Source organism: Ctenopharyngodon idella, chromosome 1 (genome assembly GCF_019924925.1).
Source record: "Ctenopharyngodon idella isolate HZGC_01 chromosome 1, HZGC01, whole genome shotgun sequence".
Lineage (NCBI taxonomy): Eukaryota > Metazoa > Chordata > Actinopteri > Cypriniformes > Xenocyprididae > Ctenopharyngodon > Ctenopharyngodon idella.
Genome location: NC_067220.1, coordinates 1,566,140 through 1,579,484, shown reverse-complemented (window position 1 = coordinate 1,579,484; position 13,345 = coordinate 1,566,140). Strand labels below are relative to the sequence as shown.

Genomic DNA, 13,345 nt, shown 5'->3' with positions numbered 1-13,345 from the left:
ACAGACCCCCTAAAGTGTGCGGTTGGTTTAGTAGGGGGTAATTTTTGAGTGAATGGGGGAAAGTCACATGAGAGGAGGCGAAGGCTATGATTGGATGTGATCGGTTATGATTGAATATGATTGTTTAGTGTGAAAAAGATACTAAACCCCCCTCCCCGTTTATTGCGTAATCTCGAATCGGCGTTAATGGAAGACTAATTAAAAGTAAGTAAACAACTCACTCACTTACATGTCACTGCTTTATGTCGTGTCAAAATCAAACTTGAAATGGCCTGAAAACATGATGACTGTGGGGGTTTTAGTGAGCAGTCAGCTTGGTGAAATTAAAGGTACATCTTCATGTCTGTGACCAGTGTCTATTAAAACAGAATTGAAATAAACCTAAAAATGCACACAAACACAAACTTGATTACATTTATACTTGGTTTTAATAAAACATGGTGTAAAAATACAAAATAGTTTGGTTCAAATGATAATTAAAAAAACAACAACTAACAAACAGCTCTCTGCAGATGTAATTAAACCTCCCTGGATCAGTACGGAGTCATTGTTAATCTCACAGCATGAACAGTATTAGTAGGAGAGAAACCCGAGAGCTCAGGTGAAACTCTCATGACTTATTCTGCATGTGTATTATTGAATGTATTATTGTCATTTCCCATTTAAATCTCATCCATATATCCATCAATATCATTTTGCCAAGCCATTGTTGTCCCTGCTCTCTCTCTCTATTGGATTATTAAGGCCTTGGTGTATTTTCAGCCAAGAAGGCTTATGGGATCTCTGACATGACCATAATCCTTCCTGAGTGCGACATGATTCTTTTTTCACCATTAAAGCAAAACAAAAATGCATTTTTGAAACTCAGCGATGCATTCGGCAGATGCTTTGCTTTTGATAGTTCATTCAATTATCGTATGTCAGATTAAACACCCCAAGAAGACTAATCTCTCACTCTCACTCACTTTCCACTCTCTCTCTCTGTCTCTCAATAGGATTATGACGAAGGGTTGGTGTAGATTAGGTGGTCTGTTCGCTGTATCCTCAGATCTCTCTGACTGCAGAGTAAATAAACAGTGACTGAACGATGTGAGACACTGTCTGGTGTCGCTTTAACCTTGTAGTCTAATCTCTGTGAACGCGGCATGTGCTGAAGGGAAACAACGACACGGTCAACTTGCCGGACCTCGTTCATCTGAACTCATGATCGGTTCGGTTCTGAACAACAGCCAGACTCAGTCACTGAAGGTGCGTCAGCTGTGGCTTTTATGCATTGAGTTGAAAATATCTTGCATTAAGTGAGTTTTTAGGGTTAGTTGCAGCTTAATAAATGGTTTAATGTTTAAATGGGTACTGCAACATTTCTGTAAAAGTTGTCTAGTTGTCTATGCCTGCTTTTACATTTGCAGTAAAATAATAATAATGTAACATTATGTTTCTGACTGTAATGTTACTGTAATATTGTATGTTTTTATAATATTATTACCATTTAAAATAGCTATTTTCTTTGTGAATATATTTTAAACTGTAATTTATTCCTGTGATCAAAGTTGAATTTTCAGCATCATTCCTCCAGTCTTCAGTGTCACATGATCCTTCAGAAATCATTCTAATATGCTGATTTGCTGCTCAAGAAACATTTATGATTATTATCAATGTTGAAAACAGTTGTGCTGCTTCAGATTTTTGTGAAAACTGTGATAATTTTTTTTTCAGGATTCTTTGATGAATGAAAAGTTCAAAAGAACAGCATATATTTTAAATAGAAATATAACATTTGTAACATTATAAATCTTTAGTGTCAGTTTCGATCAATTTAATGCATATACAAATGCTGGGTTAAAAACAACCCAAGTTGGGTTGAAAATGGACAAACCCAGTGATTGGGTTGTTCTAACTCAGCGGTTGGGTTAAGTGTTTGACCAACATGCTGGGCAGTTTTATTTAACTCAACTATTGTTTCAAAATGACTATATGGCTGGATTAAAATGAACTCAAAATAGGTTGTAAATTAAAAATCAGACACATAATTACTAAAGGCAACAATAATAATCAAAATGTGAACATTTATTAATAAGCAATTTAATAAATGTTTACTGTTTAATTATTATTCATTAAACTTATTAATAAATGTTCATTTCCATCATACTTTGGGTTCATTTTAGGGTTAGGGTTTCTAACGCTAACCCTAACCCTAACCCAAGCAAGCAATATAGTAATTTTTAAACAATAGTTGAGTTAAATAAAACTACAGGTTGCAGGTTGGGCAAACATTTAACCCATTTTAACCCAGTCACTGGGTTTGTCAATTTTCAATCCAACTTAGGATGTTTTTAACCCAGCTTTAATTAGAGTGTAATTTCTTTCTTGATTGTGTTAAGTAGTCAGTTGTTGTAAAGAAGATTAGATTAAATTTTACTTGAATGTTTGCCTTCTCCTGCAAATTCATGCAGAATGAAAGCTCTGCCCTTACACATAATATTATCCAGCATTGATCAGTAAATAAGCACCCGCTCTCTCTCTTTTCAGAAGCTGTCATGGTGGACCTGTTCCTGGGGAAGGTTCTGGTGAAGAACAACAAAGACAAAGATGAGCTGGACACCGAGCGCGAGATCATCCTGCGGCTCCAGAACCGCATCCTCATGCTGTTCTTCGGCTCGGGCGAGTGCGAGAAGTGTCAGGACTTCGCGCCGACGCTCAAAGACTTCTACAAGAAGCTGACGGACGAGTTCTACGTGGAGCGATCGGCCCAGCTGGTGCTGCTGTACATCTCGCTGGACTCGTCCGAGGAGCAGCAGGAGAAGTTCCTGAAGGAGCTGCCCAAACGCTGCCTGTTCCTGCCCTACGAAGACCCCTACAGGAAGTATGTGCTTTTTGTTCAGAATAGCATGCTAGCATGCAAAATATGAGTACAGTGGTTCTCTACCAGCGGGTCGGGTCCACACAGCACCCGTCAAAAGGGTCTGCAAGATGGCTTTTAATTACTTAAAATAAGACATTTTTCTGAAGAGCCATTTGTGAAAAACGACAGACCTATTCTGCTTGTACATAATATGTACTTACTATAGTAATTTAAATAACTTTTACGAGCAAACACAAAGTTTCTCGGGGGAACATAAAATCCCCTGGTAGGGACTTCTTCCTGGGTTAGTGACATCACTAACCCTAAAATGTACTTAAACCCCGCCCCCGAGAACACACAACAAAGGGGGTGAGACCATGTTGAGCTGCTTTAGGGAAAAGGAAGAGTTGTTGAGGAAAAATGTTGTTGACATGCTGTCATTTTACGCCGGACTGCTTCACAAACGATTCAACGCTGGATTTGCACAAAAGATTAACATGACGGCACATGCTAGTCGATGAGTTGAATCAACTCCACAGCAACTACATAAATTTATCCACTAACCATTCAGAAACGTCCAATTTCATTCTAAAGGTTCTTCCTGAGTCTCTCCATCAGTGTCCGACTCCGGTTTGAACAATGTAAGGCTGAACACCGTTACTGATGATCCTCATTTTGGCTGCGTGAGATTCTCCAGCTTTGTTGTTGTTGAGCAACCGAAGCACGAGCTGTTAAAGCTCCGCCCTCTTCTGGAAAGGGGGCAGGGAGCAGCAGCTCATTTGCATTTAAAGGGACACACACAAAACACAAATAGGGGCAAATTTGACAAGCTATAATAAATGATCTGTGGGGTATTTTGAGCTGAAACTTCACAGACACATTCTGGGGACACCAGAGACTTATATTACATCATGTGAAAGGGGCGTTATAGGTCTTTAGTGACACTTCTAGTTAGCCTCCAATGGGAGAATCTTTGAATACTGTTCTTGACAAAATGGTTAAGAGCCATTGATCTGTATGCTATATATTTATGAACCTGTGTTTCCACCAGTATAGTATCTTGTTTGTGTTGTTTGCAGGGAGCTGGGGGTGATGTTCGAGGTGCAGGATCTGCCCAGGGTGGTGGTGTTGCGTCCGGACTGTTCCGTCTTAACGCCCGATGCCGTGGCGGAAATCTGCAATCTGGGGCCAGACTGTTACCGCAACTGGCAGGAAGGGGCGGAGCTGATCGACAGGAACTTCATGATGAACGAGGAGTTCGATGAGGGAAAAATGCGCAGTATGACCGACCCCATCCGACGAGTCAAATACAAGGTGGAGGACAAGAAGAAAAAGAAGAACAACAAAAAAGATGAGGACGAAGATGAAGATGGAAATGGTGGAGGAGGACCTTGGGGCTGATATCTGAACATTTGCTTTGGATTGGCTGACGCATAACATTAGTGATATGGACAGAAGCCACGAGTAAACGCTGTAGAGACACAGTTGAGTAAATGTCACTGGACAGATGAAATATCAAGGCTGAAATGGGAAGATGGATGGTCTACAGCAGAAGTTCTCAATGATTTTGACTCCTAAGCTCATCATTGTTCACAACATCGGCTGTAAAAACAAATGTTTTTAATTTACAGAAACTGTCCACAGATTAAAATGACGAAATTATTATAAATCAAATAATTGAATTTCAGGATTCCAACCGTGACAGGAACAGAATGTTCTTCAGTTTTCCCGCACTTTTCAACCAATGAATTTCACTGACTCTTATATATTCCTCATATATCCAGGTTTTCTGAGAGAATCCGGCACTGTAAAAATGGCCAGGATTTACAGGATTATTTTACAATGATGTAGTCAGAAATTTACTGTGAAATAAATGCATGCTGGGTTATTGTCTGCCAAATTACTGTGAACATAATGCAATTATTAACCTGGAATATACTGTAAATTCACACTAATATTTTTAACAGTGTGGGAATAACTGTTGTTAAAGGGGTTATCATTGCTAAATGATTGACACTTGTGCTCAGTTTCTCAATTCCAGGATCAATCACTGCTTTTCAAATACTTCTAAGATTATTTTTAACTCTGATTTTTGTATTTCCAGATTATAGGTGTATATGAATGATTTTAATACTATGAGGACACAAGATGGCTGGTGTGATGTAAATCTCAGCAAAACCTTTTTTTTTTTAATCACACATGCTTTTATCAACACTTGCGTTACTAGTAAACTCTGAAAATACAAAGAATTTGATTTTGAGTGTTACATCTATTCACATTTTTTTTCAATGCGTAAAAGATTTTAGGTTTGAATTTATACAAGTCAAAAACGTGAAACCACCGTGTCATTAATTTAAAGTGCATTTTTATGTTGGTCTTATCAGAGTCAGGTTTAATAGTGTTTTACACATAGGCTACACAACAAAAATGATGAATATATAAGTAGACATCACAATTAATATTAATGTCTTTCTAATTTTGTCTTAAATTATAGTAAATAAACTAAACCACTGACTAACAAAATGTTTCCAGTTTTATCTTAAAGAATCATGACATGGATTTTTTTTTTTTTTTAATTATTATTTTAATAGATTTTGAGGTTCACTTTTAAGTTAATAAAGGTTTTTTTTTTTTTTTTTGCACAATATATATAGAGAGAGAAAGAAAGATCTTCAGCTCGTCCAGAATACGTCTCCTCACGTTTGTTGATTAAAAAAAGCTATAAGATATCTTTCTTTTAGACAACACTTCTTTTCTTCTTCTCTGATAGATGTTGTTCATTTTATGAATGCGGAAAACGCAGGCACTGTCCAATAGCGCGGCAGAGCATTTTTCAAAAGGAGAGAAGAAAAGTGCGAAAGTGAAAGAGATCGAAGCCAGAGAACAAGGAAGCGCTGCAACTATACCGTCAACTGTGTAAGTACAACATTAATTTCATTCATAATAAGTCTTATATAAGACGTGAAAGTCTTTCAGTACAGCCTACGTTAGTTGTCACAAGTAACAGTAACTAGGCTATAATATTTTGGGTCTAGTTATACAGTAAGTGTTTTCTTTAACAGGTTAAAGACGAAAGACATCCGTTTTAACACTACATGTTTAAAACCTACACAGATACTGACAAATGTTTCATCTGTTGTTGTGTAATTGTTCTGGTGTAACTTCACCTTATCAACAAGTAATAAAATTTATTTTTTTGACAACACCAGCAACACTTGTGACGCCAGTGGCTCAGAACAAACAAAAGATGGAGCTGAAAAAAAAATAATATTTTGCCAACGTGTTTCGGCGCACAGGCCTTCATCAGAGCTGAAAGGTTAAAAGTGTTCATACATAGGTTTGATCTGTAAACTCGTACTGTACATGCGCGGTCACACTATTTAAGCATGCGAAAGCTCATACAGCTGCCATATATCTTTCCTCATATTATGTGATTTTATTGCAAAGTCAACAGTCTTGAGTCTCTACTTATTTTGTAAGTTAGCATGCAAAAATACACGCTAGTTCAAAAATATTACCTTCAAAAGGGAAATTAGGAAATTTTCAGCCATTAAACAAAGATGCAATTTGAAACGAAGTGTAAAAAATGTCTTAACCTGATGCTCTCTCTAGTGGACAACTGTAGGGTTACAGTCTTGTTCTGTCATTCACAGTTGCAAATGAGGATCTACTAACTCTTAAAGGATTAGTTCACTTTCATATTAAAATTTCCTGATAATTTACTCACCCCCATGTCATCCAAGATGTCCATGTCCTTCTTTCTTCAGTCGAAAAGAAATTAAGGTTTTTGATGAAAACATTCCAGGATTATTCTCCATATAGTGGACTTCAATGGACTCCACACGGTTGAAAGTCAAAATTACAGTTTCAGTGCAGCTTCAAAGGGCTTTAAACGATACCAGACGAGGAATAAGGGTCTTATCTAGCGAAACCATCTGTCATTTTCGAAAAAAAATAAAAATGTATATGCTTTATAAACACAAATGATCGCCTTGCAAGTGCTTCCACCAGACCGCCTTCCGTATTCTTCAAAAAGCTTACGCTGTATGTCCTACGCCTTCCCTATTCAACTTACGGAAAAAAAAACGGAACTGGCGCTGCGTTTGTTCCGTAAATTGAATAGGGATTTAATATGAAAGTGAACTAATCCTTTAACAGAATATGATTGTCATGATATAAGCCATTGTTCTGCCTTTTATGCTTAATGTGTGAATGCTTATATCCAACGAAATGGCAAGCTACTGATTCCCCTACTAAGAAAACCACAAAAACTGTGTTGGTGTATCTTCTGATTGAGCATTGAGGCTGATCATGCTCCACATCAGTCAAGACTGTTGAATTGTTGTATGTTTCCCTAGAGTGACACAAAATGGCTACAACCAAAACAGTGCTTCTTGATGTACTTAATGATCTACTGGAAGCAGAGTTCAAAGAATTCAAATGGCACCTGTCGAACGGTGACAACCCTATTCCTCGAGGAAGGCTGGGGAACGCTAATCGCCATGATGTTGTGGATCTCATGGTGCAGCACTACGGCAAATCAGATGCCGGGAAGATTGCAGTCAGAGTGCTACGCAGCATTAAGCAAAATGAGCTTGCTGATCAACTGAAGGGAAAACTTCAGGAAGGTACTATAAGTTGACTTGACTATATGCATCTGTAGTACTTGATCTAAGCTGTTGTTCTGAGTTTCTCTGTCTCTCTCCATTAGTTCCAAAAGATGATTCTGCTGGAGATGGAGCTTCACCCAGTGGGACATCTGTAACTGCTCAGACCACTGGAGTTACAATGAATATTAAAACTTCAGATGGAGGAACTGTAAAGGCCCCTGTTCTTCATGGTGGTGTTTTCAATGGCCCAGTGAACTTCAGCTAACGATCAGGGATCTATCTATCTGTCTATCAATGTTTCTATCTATCTATCTATCTATCTATCCATCCATCCATCCCAAGGATTTTAAAGGGGTCATGAATTGAGAAATCAATTTTTCCTTGATCTTTAGAGATGTAAGAGGTCAAGTACTATAAGAATATCCTGTAAGTTTCAGAACTCAAAACTTCCTTGTTAGTCCAAAAACAGCTTATGAAACCAAGCTCAAAAAACATCTTGTTTCGGATTTTGTCACAATATTACGTCATAATTTGACGAAAGACCGCCTTTTCTACATCATTGACTCTTAAGCCCCGCCCACTGTTTCGTGCAGAAGAGCGTTCCAGATTGTGTCAGTAAGACACTGTTTGTTTATTCACTTCATTTTAGTGCTGATTCGTTTTTAAAAAGCGTAACAGTGTTTTTACCATGTATCACTAGAGCTTTGTCTGAAACAGGTCGTTTGATACGTACTAACTTTAATGAAAATGATGAATATAAGAACGACAGTGCAACAATAGTATTTTAATTCATAATTCGTTGACATGAAATATCATTAGTTATCCTGTCACCTATAACTGTGGTAACTCCAAGTACTTAAACTTTATTTGCCACAACCAAGACTTATGAAGCATATGTAATACGCATAAATGCTTCACATTATTGGCAAAAGTTTTTGAATAGGTGTTCACCTTTCCGTAGCGACTTTGTTTCAACACTAATATAATGTAATAAAACACAATACTACCTCACAGATACATATGGAATACATATAAATAAAGATGATTAATTACCAAGCAATGTAATAAAATACAATACTACCTCACAGATACATAAGGAATAAATATAAATAAAGATGATTAATAACCAAGCTGTCGCAGACTGGAGTGTCCTTCATATTTGAGGTGTAGGTTCGTTGTCTTCTGATTCGGGATCAGACTCTGGCTCAAACATGTATGGCTGAACATCGGAAGTTTTCAAAACAATTCCACATGTGTAATGGCAGGGACATTGAAAATTATTTTAATTTGCAAAATTGTTACCCAATAATAGAAGTGGGCGTTTACTTCCAAGTCTTAAACACGGCGAGACCATTGAAAGAGAAGGTCACAAACAGGATAGAAAATTGCTTATTACTTCTAAATAAGGATGTTTTTGATGTAAAAATCTTCATAATATTATACGTGGACATCAGAGAACATTATACATTTAAAGAAATACAGTTCATGACCCCTTTAATGGAGAGAAACTAAACTGCAATATTGACTATTTGGCGGATGAAGGCAACAACCTCAGATTTGAGGCTCATTTACTAAAGCTACCAACATTTTATACATTGAACAATATTCATATTTTTATGTATTTTCAATGTATTTGAGCTTATATATGCATTTCTGTATTAATAATGACAGTCTGAGTAATTCTGAACTGTAAACTCTCTGTCCGCTTTCTAAAGATACTGTGGTTATGTGTGTAAAAATCAATGACCAGCAATATTTTTTTATTTCGGAAATGTAATTTATGCACTTTCTTGCCAAAATGGGCAGCACCTAAGAGGGGTATAAAGATGATTGCCAATGTTTGTATCTCATATTCATTAAAAACAGCTATAAGCACAGACCTGCGGTTTGCACCTTCTTAAATTCATCATAATTTAACCAGACAATGATCATTACAGTAAGAAACGCATTAGGCCACAAAGCGTTCATTGCAGGAGTTTTATTGAAAATGTATGAATCGATTCATTTCAATAGTACATTAAAAGGAGTGACCCAATACAAGTAAGAAAAAAAAAATACAAAGCCATATGATTTTGGGAGTGATATTCCTACATGACTTACTAAGTTACACACAGGGCCTAAAACTAACTTTTTGCCACACCTGCCAATGAAACATATATTAATCCTTATTAAAGTGACAAAAGTTGTTCAGTCAAGAGCAATGAGTGATTTTCTCTTTGTCTTTTGTTTGATTAACATTATTGGGCTGCTGTCACTTTAAAAACGAATGCACGGATCCAATATACTGTTACACACCCGTTTTCTTTCTCAACTGTTTATGTTCATTTAAGGCCCTGTCCCAAATGACACACTTCATATGCACTTTCGGTCTTGTGGACTTACAATGGCTGTCGCATGCGTGTGTCCATTAAGTCCATGAGACCGTAGGGTGTCCTATTTGTCATTTTAGGTTTCAAAAGGATGCTCATGAGAGGTGAATATGCATCCTCGATGCTCACTTTTGCTGAGCCGCACTGAATAGAGCTCCTCAGCAGACTTCTTCCTGACAGTCAAAACGGCGTTACTGTCATGAAAGTGCAGACTCGTAGGAAGATTGTGAGTGTTTAGGGTGCCATTTGGGACAGGGCCTAAGACATAACTATGTTTACAAGGATACTTGCCAAGACAATTCAAAGCATTTTGACAATTTTCTTTGAATATGTCTGTTCAAGCGCAAGAAGGCGTGAAAGAGGGCTCAATTCTGTATTTGCACACTGTCTGAGACGCGGATTCCTGGGCGCGTGCTTCGGAGTAACGAATTGAGTTCCCTTTCGCATCTTCTTGCGTTTGAATATTTAAATAGGCAAGGCTTAAACTGTGGTGACGATGCAGCGCTGACCCGACTGTCTTGAGTGTTGTTCATGTTTGTTCATGTTTATGTTCTCACAACATTGCATTGCTAGAATTCATAAAAAAGTTACCAGCCAACTGGCGATTGACACCGTTTCATTTACTCACCAACACCGATGTTTACTTGCATTTGGTGCTTGGCAAATGTTAATTTTAGGCCCTGGTTACACAGTTGATCTTCATGCTGATGGATTTCATACTGACAGCGTAATTGTATTTCCAGTTGTACCAAACAACGCCAATAGCGTGATGGGGGGAATCGTCTGCCCATAGATACACACCGTTGGGGTTTGTATTGTGACAGGCTGCGTACCAAAATGCCCCGAGATGATATTTGGCACAGTTATTTCCATAGGAGTCTTGGTCCTTGTCAAAGGTGCTGAACTTCTGATCATTGTGAGGAGATAAAGAGTCGCCTGCAGAGAAGAGGAGCATCACTGAGGACAACAACTCAATGGAAATGTTTTTTTTTTTTTTTTCATGAGTGTAAATGAAAGTGTCCTCCATCAGTGAAACCTGAAACATGCAGTTTATACCCGTCCAATTCACAATCCACAGAGAAGGACAAGCAAAAACTTTATTTCCTTCAAAGTCCTCCAGATCCACTCTTAGCATGTAGTTCTTCTTATGTGTCAGCTGGTACATGTTCTCCAGCCCTGTTCACACACACATGAAGAACATGATCATCCACACAAACGGACACACACTGTGAGATCTTACCCAGCCAGTATTCGCCCTCCACATTCCCGAATCCTCTCTTGTACTGATTCCACGGCTGATAGAAATTCACACTGCCGTCCATTCTCCTCTGAATCACCTGTGATGGGTTTATATATAATATATGATTCATAATGTATGTTCTGATGTGTGTTTAATGATCTAAAGTCACAATCGTACCGTCCATCCTCGCCCATCAATCATTAATGTCCTGCAGAGACCTGTACTTGCAAATATGTGTTATTTGTGATAAGATGAAGAGTGTGTTAACTGGCCTGCTTGTGAACTCCGAACTTCTGTTTATTTCATTTAGTTAAGACTTTTCATGCAACATCGATGCACTGTATGCTGATCAGCCTTTTGGTGCTGTTTTCCCCAGGTACGTGTTTTATTCGGTTTTGTCATGTTCTGTGTTAAAATAATATTAGTTGAGTGTTAGCTATTAGCACACGTGCTGTATGCTTTCGCACGTGCTGTCCTGTGTAACTGCGCCATTTTAGGGCTGCGTTCTTCTCTCTCTTTATTTCATTTCTACAAAATATGTAAAATGATGGTTACTTGAGTTCATAGTTTCTCTGTATTTATTTGAATTGATGAGAAATAAGAACAAGGAAAGTGTTTTATATTTTATTTTCTTTAATGTATGCTTTATTTAGAATTTTGTCCACTATATGTTCACGATCACTTTGTAAAAATATGTAATCAGCAGAGTTGCATATCTGCTGTTAAGACTTCTCATGCAACATCGATGCACTGTATGCTAATCAGCCTTTTGGTCCTGTTTGTCCCAGTCTTATGTCTTGTCTCAGGCCCAGTAAAGCAGCTTTGAGGGACCATCCACCTGATCTCAGCCTGAATTATTCCATCCAACACACACATTGTGTATTGTTAACAGACAACACATGATAAACCAAACAAATCAAATCATAAAAAAAATATGGGTGTGTCTTTATATGTGAGGCCCCAGGAGCCCATGGTTATCTGGGTCAGACTCTAAAGATTCTGTTCATTTTACAAGAGCATTTCTTCCTAATTCACTTTGTTTACTCCAATGTGTACTGCAATAATGCAATTTGTATAATGAAGTATTTAAAAGTTAAAAGTTAATGACCAAACGTATCTTTACAAAAGTTCACAATGCTGTTGCAGACGAAATATAATGTGGATAACATTGAATATCTTTTCGTCAAGTTGCTGATTATTAATCACTCAATCCCCTTTATCTAAATGCATTCACGCCATGTCGTAATAATCGCAATTACGTGATTTCAACTTGTAAAAAGCATTCATGTTCTTGTAGAGCTCAAAATTACTTATAAGATCAGCGTTTCCTGAGAGCTCCTACTTGTATCACATGACTTCTGTACCACCTGACCGCTGCAGATTAATTTAGGCATTGATATTAGAAAATCACAATTCCAAGTCTGAGGATGTGAATAGCTCAGAATATAACGTCACGTGTTGTCATCTCGAGACTACTGTAATTACGACATGGCGTGAACGCAGCATAAACCGAAGGACTTGCACATCCACCACATTTGTAGTTTTTAAACACTTTTTATTTGTGCTTGTAGTTCCGATCGAATCCTCGTTCAACGCGCAATGGGTTGTAGGCAATATTATCCATTAGAGAGTACACGTCTCCGCCCTTCGGATTCTAAACGGAAAAAGTAGACCATCCGGGTATCTTTGGAATACTCATTTCAACACACTACGATTTGGGACAACCTAATTTTAATTTCGAATACTATTTAGAACGGATAGTATGCGAAATGGGACACAGCATCAGTATTTTGAGATGCACGCTTATGACTGCACATTACATGAATTTGTAGCGTACGTGAATTAAATGACTCACTGGGTGAAAATTCAAGTAATAATTTATGTGTTCATCAGGTTTTGTTTCAATATGCAATTTGAAATGTTGAAAAAACACTTTTTAAAAGTGAAATGATTTCTGTAAATCCAGTGATCAAATGCTGTGGGTCTCAGTTTTCAGTGATCAGTACATGACTAGTGGCTGGTCTGTGTGACCTTAACACATATAAGCAGACTTTTTTAGAGAGGAAAATATAAAAATGAAAACGAAGTAGTAGGGAGAATCAATTATTGTGATTATTTTACTGCCATTGTGAGAATAGCATGCAATCATATAATCAATAAAAAAGCAACTGTAGTCTGATTACGAATATTTTAAAATGTAATATAATCTAATTACAAGTACTTAATTTTTGTAATCTGATTACATGTAATCAGTTACTACCCAGCTCTGTCTATAGGCCCTGTG

The 13,345-nt window shown here is 37.5% G+C and overlaps 1 protein-coding gene and 1 pseudogene across 1 annotated transcript in view; one reads left to right on the top strand and one right to left on the bottom strand.

Moving 5' to 3' along the window:
• The first annotated feature begins 205 nt into the window (after window positions 1–205).
• nxnl1 (nucleoredoxin like 1) overlaps window positions 206–13,345 on the top strand; it is a 33,161-nt gene continuing 20,021 nt past the window's right edge. The window contains exons 1-3 of the mRNA XM_051886774.1: window positions 206–1,248; window positions 2,530–2,863; window positions 3,922–4,834. Coding sequence (XP_051742734.1) covers window positions 2,538–2,863; window positions 3,922–4,243 — 648 coding nt within the window. The 5' untranslated portion in view covers window positions 206–1,248; window positions 2,530–2,537 and the 3' untranslated portion in view covers window positions 4,244–4,834. The remainder of the gene's footprint in view (window positions 1,249–2,529; window positions 2,864–3,921; window positions 4,835–13,345) is intronic.
• LOC127508713 (microfibril-associated glycoprotein 4-like) lies at window positions 7,714–13,327 on the bottom strand (annotated as a pseudogene).